General features: G+C 34.9%; 1 protein-coding gene across 1 annotated transcript; it reads left to right on the forward strand.

Moving 5' to 3' along the window:
• Positions 1-2522: 2522 nt before the first annotated feature.
• Positions 2523-4878, forward strand: LOC127847929 (uncharacterized). Its single transcript, XM_052380161.1, has 4 exons — positions 2523-2532; positions 3550-3932; positions 4399-4505; positions 4689-4878. Exons 1-4 carry the CDS (start codon positions 2523-2525, stop codon positions 4876-4878), a joined length of 690 nt encoding a protein of 229 aa, XP_052236121.1.
• The last annotated feature ends 1707 nt before the right edge of the window (positions 4879-6585 follow it).

Here is a 6585-nt window from a genome sequence, read left to right on the forward strand (position 1 = left end):
CCAAAAAGTGTTTTAACTTTTATTATATAATATTCAAAATCTGGGTTATTACACTTTACGTATATAACTAAATATAACTATATAACTAAATATATATATATATATATATATATATATATATATATATATATATATATATATTTGATGAAAAATATTCTTGTAACAATCATAACATTATAAAATGATGATGTTTCTTGCATTGATGAGCATCGTATTTCGACATTATACAATACAAAACATGATAGTTAAGATGAGACCAGCGACAAAAAACAATAATCTCAAATCATGATACCATTATATGTTTTTTATTTCATTCATTATCTATCTATTTATTTTTTATGATAATAATCTTTAAAATAAATATTGATAAGTACAATTAAACACGATCGTGTTGATCCATATGATCCGTTGTGTTTTCATCTTCCTGAATCTCAACTTACCACTAACAGAATTTCATTAAGTAGATAATTATTTCCGGTCGACACTTTAAATATATTTCTTCAGAAATAAGCATTTTAATCTTACTTAAAAATGCAATTATAACATTAACAGTATACATTAATAGTAATGTGATTTTTGAAAACGAACATCGCCATTGGTTATATTTGACGTATGTTTATAATTAAGTTATGTATAGATTCACAATGTGTCGCGCTTTACTATGCAAATTTATTCGTACTTCAAAATGTTTGGTAAGAATAGCCATAACATACATAAATGCATTTCTGGTAGAAGATAAAACTCTGTTATCAGAGTGCCCAATTTGTTGAAAGTCTCTGTTATCCGAAGCGTCCATTATCGGGAATCGAAGTGTCTGCAACATCATGGGTACCACCAATTAAAACATGCTCTAATTTCGTTTATATTTCATTGAATACTGTCAAAATTTCAGTATTTGAAGCACAGTGATTACTCTACATCCTGGAATATCAAACTTTTTTTTCAATAATTCTAAGTAGTTTTATTTTGTTGAAATGTTTTCAGTTCATCCAGTTCGTTCTGTTTTCCGATCGAATTTTCTATTTGTTGGGCAAAATCTACCATTCTTCCGTGATTTTTTTTCTTCACAATAGAAAATGATACACCATTTATCAACTCGGCCATGTGTTTTGTCTAAAAAAAGAATCTTTAGGATATACCTTAAAAAACCATGAGGAACTTACCGCTCGCGCGTGGCTTTTGTTTTGCTCTGTTATCGAAGTGCCATCTGTAATCAAAGCATCCGCATTACCAGCGTGTAGTGTACACTTGTTTCATAAAGTGTATATTAAAATCTCAGCCATGTGCTTTGTAAATACAAAAAGTATGAAGTCGAACGTCATTTAAATAACAAGAACACGATTATATTATATATGTTATTACGTTGTATGGTCTTGGTATTTAATTGTATACTCAATCCATCAACTACGGCAAAATTAAGCCAAATATTGATTACTTCATGCAAAATACGTTAGAAAATTAAGCTGAGTCGTGTCAAAATAGCCAATTAGTAAATATTCTATAAAAAAAGAGAAAAAAAATCAAGTTGTGAAAAAAATGTGTATAGCTCTAATAAAAAATGACAGCTTGGATAACTCATCTAACTTATTGTTTAAATATCCGTAAGTTTTTTCATTTGACCACTTCATTCTTTGATACAAGTGAAAAAAGAAATTCTTAATATTTTTTAATGAAATTTTACTTAATATTTTAGCATTTACTGATACATAGTTAAAGCATTTGATAACAATAATTCATATAAAGGTCATAATAATGACCGAATGCTAATTTACGTATGACTACGAGTGACTAAATGATATTCTTTAACGTAATTTAATCCTTGAAACCAGCTTGTTCACATCTTCTCGGAATTTCCGCCCACTAAGTAAATACACGTAAAAGTTAAGGGCGTGATTGAGATACATAAGAGTCCTACCGGTTTCCATAATTAATTCAAAACATGTTGATATTTATAAAGCAAAATATTGATTAATCTAAAAGGGATGTTGGTCATAAGGAATGTTAAATTGGCGACCAATAAATTAATTGTCACAGAACGCACCCTGCCGGAGTTTGCGTGTCTTCCGCCAAATGATGTCCGAACCTTCACACAAATAACTATACTAGCTGAAATTATGATGAAATATGGTATAATTAGAAAACAAATAAAGTCAGAAAAAACGCACATATTATCCCACGCAGTGTTAACCGGACGAAACAATATCTCCCACGTAATGATGAGCTGAACTGCGATGAAGTTTCGTAAATATTGAATAACTAAAACAGCTAAAGATGTTACGCCCTCTGCTATGACAACCACGCGAAGAGTAAGAACTTGCTTCAATTTCAAAGGCATTGTTATACTTAAGAATCGCTCTATTGTTATAACAACCACACTCCAAATCGATAGGCTAACCGATGTTTGGAATGTGAACTTCAGCGGAATGATTACTTACGGATAACGACTCAGAAATGCTCGTGCAACGGGGCTCCATAGTAGAACCATATTCAAGCCTGGCAACATGATTGTCACTAATAAATCTATGCCTGCAAGTATTCCGAACAAAACACTTGTTGTAGTTACTTTTTTCTTCGCAATAACTTCTAAAATTAACATGTTACCGAATATCGACGACGCCACAATCAGCATATAAATGAAAGGCAATACATCGAACAATGTATCCATCCGATTTCCGTAACTATTCTTTGCCGAGGCGTTTCCTGACTGATTTATTTTTGTATGTTGCTGATGTTTGAAATGATATCGCAAATGACACAGACGCATATATCCGTAGTATATAAAGGCCGCGCATAACCGAGAGACCAGCGGACTGAGCGCAGGATATTTGTTTCCCTTTCAATTACCATCTTAATACTTTATAACTAATAATTACGAAAATTTGTATTAAGATACACTAATCGGACTTATAATAACATGAAAGTCTAGTTTAGTACTCCGCAGCGACTACACACACGGACTATTTCAATGGAGATTTTAGACGCATTTCATGAACTAAACATGTAAACTTTGATCGGTGCTGACAAAAATTCGAGAGCAGTCTTCTGAAAGAATTGATCTGATAAGAAAATGTTGACTATGTAAGCCATACATGTTAGAGCAACCAAATGATAATGCAGTGTTATAAAAAATGCCACGCTTTTTAAATGAATTTCACTACAATTACTCTTCATCATAATTTAATCATATAGATACTCGCACTTTTTATAATGAAAAACTCAAATAATGCAAGAATGTCATATATTACCAAATAGAACAAATCCAATCAGCAAAGTGCATAATTTCGTTAATTAATAAACACAGCTTGAATAAATACCATGCTTGTTAATGATATTATAGAATCTAGAAACAATTTAGTTAGGTTATTTGATGATTTGTTGCAAAGTATTTAACTTCAATAAAAATTACCTATTTTTCATAGGCATTATTAAAGCAATTTAAAAATACATGAAGCGCAGCAGCTCGTATGACACTTGCTTTTTGAAGCATATAATTCCCACTAGCCTATCTTAGTTAGGATAAACAACATGTGTATGAAATAATTCTTCCAGGAGTTACTCCACAGGCCAGCTCATGCGATCCACCGGTGATTCCGCCAGCTATAAGCGATCTGCCAATCAAGTGCTGCACTCCCACAGAGGAAGAGATCAACAGCGCAATCAAGCAATTAAAGAACGGCATATTTGCAGGACCTAACAGCATACCTGCAGAAGCGTATAAGGCTGACGTGGAGACCAGTGTGGCGCTACTTCACCCGCTCTTCAGCAAGATATGGGAAGAAACAGAAAATCCATCAGAGTGGAAAGAGGGTTACCTCATCAAGCTTCGCAAGAAAGGGGACCTCAGTTCCTGCTCCAACTACCGAGAAATCTCACTGTTGTCCATCCCAGGAAAGCTGTTTAATCGCATCCTGCTAAACCGAATGAAAGACGCAGTAGACCCGCATCTCCGTGACCAACAAGCAGGCTTTCGAAAGGAGAGATCGTTCACGGATCAGATTGCAACCCTGCGCATCATTCTGGAATAATACCAGGAGTGGAATTTGCCGTCGTATGTCAACTTCATTGACTATGAAAAGCCGTTCGACAGCGTTGACCGGGAGTCTCACTGAAGACTTTAGAGACACTACGAAGTGCCAGGAAAGATCACCAACATCACCAGGAAGTCTTATGAAGGAATGACCTGCAGAATCGTTGATGGCATACAGCTCACGGACAACTTTGAAGTGAGAACCGGAGTAAGGCAAGGCTGCTTACTCTCACCTATCGCTGGCCATAGACTGGGTAATGAAGACATCGACAGAGCAGAAGCGGAATGGAATTCGGTGGAATCTCTGGAAACAATTGGAAGACCTCGACTTTGCCGATGATTTGGCTCTTCTCTCCCACACCCAACAACAGATGCAGGAAAGGATTAACATGGTAGCGAACAACTCAGGTAGACTGGGCCTCACCATCAAAAGAGGACAACCAGTGAGGAACGGATGCAGCCATCAGAACCCGCATCGGTAAATCACGAGCAGCCGTCCATCAGATGTAGAACATCTGGGATCCAGCGAAATTGGCATCACCACCAAGATTAGGCTGTTCAATACCATCGTGAAGCCACTACTCCTCTATGGAGCAGAGACCTGGAGAACCACTGTCAGCACCATAAAGAAAATACAGGTCATCATCAACACCTACCACAGGAATATCCTCAAGATCCGCTTGCCAGACAAGATCTCCAATGAAGAATTATGGAGAAGAACAAAACAGCAGCAATTTGAAGCAGACATCCTTCAGAGATGTTGGCGGTGGATAGACCACACCCTTCGCAAGCCTGCATCCAATGCGACGATGCAATCTCTCACATGGAACCCCCAAGGAAAAAGGAAATGAGGGCGGCCTAGGAACAAAACCAAGACAGTGTAGGACTCTAATGATTATTTCGATTTGCTATAACAGTACTGAAAATAACATGCGTGTACGGGTTATGTAAGAATTAAATATTAAATATACGTACTTTTCTATTTTCAATTGAATAGAACTATAGTAAAAATCTCAACCGTATCAAACATTTAATCGAATATTTCAAAAACAATTTATCAGTCCCATATCGTCGGTGACAACCCCTATCAAGGCCTGTACCTTATTATATTATTATATTATGGTTTGCTCTATTTTAAGAAGCTTTTGCATCATTCCCTAATGCAAAAAAAAGTCATTTATATTGCTCTTATTTCCCTTTTATAAGCATATCAGGTTTCATCGAAGAATCTTCATTAAAAGTGTAGAAAAAGCAAGATCTAGTTTTGCAGACAGACGGACGTCCCCGCACATGAAAACTTAAAATAGTCACTTCAAAGCATATGTAAGCCACAAACAATATTTACAAATCTCAAGTAACATATTCGTAAAATTCAGTTAACAGTGTTTTTGTAAACCCGGACAGACGTTTGCAAAACGTTGTGAATACTGCTCATATTGCCATTAAAAAGCATATCAATATAAAGAAGTGAAACTCCAGCTGCTGGAGTAGTATTGAAGTATTATTATAAACAATTAGTAGGTCCTTTATTTAATGCAAGTGACCGATTGCCAAAACAGTACAAAACAGGACAATACAGCACAATACAAAACAACATAAACACAAAAAAGAAAAAAGCTGGGGTCACCGCCTTGGAACGGTCAATTCAAAGCATTGGGGGTTTAAACCGGTTTTGGAGCGCTCAACCTCACACTTGGCCCAGTAATATTCATAATACATGTACGTGTAAATAAAATTTAACCTCATAGCATTGTAACTAAAAAATAAAAGGGAATTAAAACGCATTCAATTTAATTACCATTTAATTACTCAATGGTATTGAAAATACCAGAGCAACAGAGTTACAACTTTTTGAGGAACGATAGAATGAAACTATGAACAAGTGTCAACTACATTCCTTCTTTATAGAATTTTTTTTTAAGAATATAGCATCATGAAGTGTATATTTCAGATCATCATCTCACAAATACAGGAAGAAGCAGCAATAATAATTTGTGTAAAAGTTCCATATTACATTGCTTGGTGGTTTATGTACTGCTAAAAAAATAAATCAAACAAGAAACGCCTGTCACAGAGAAAATAAAAATAAAATTATAAACTCAATGACCTTTGCATGTAGATTACAACTTGGAAAGTTGGTCGTATGACGTCGCAAAAATCCATGTACCTAGGAACAGAGAAAGAGTTATGACGTTATTGACGCGCGAAAACACAATGGCGTGAACAAAATCCAGGGGCAGTACTGTAGTTAAAATAAAAATATTAATGGGGCGGTACTGCAAAATTAAACTACTAATGAAACAAGTTTTGGTGATTAAATATTAAGAATCAAATGTATAAAAAAATAGTAATTCCATTAAAGCGACATTATTGGAATCAAAACAGTATATAGGTGTTTTGACAACTGACGACAGAAATGATTTGATGTAAGATGTGTGTCTAAATGTAGTTTTCATGCAGATTTGTGCATACGCCACAAAGACACAATTATGCTCAAATTTGAAAAATGCCCATAATATCTAATAATTCCAAATTTTAAGCGAAGAAAGATATAGTGA

This window comes from Dreissena polymorpha, chromosome 10 (assembly GCF_020536995.1).
Source record: "Dreissena polymorpha isolate Duluth1 chromosome 10, UMN_Dpol_1.0, whole genome shotgun sequence".
NCBI lineage: Eukaryota > Metazoa > Mollusca > Bivalvia > Myida > Dreissenidae > Dreissena > Dreissena polymorpha.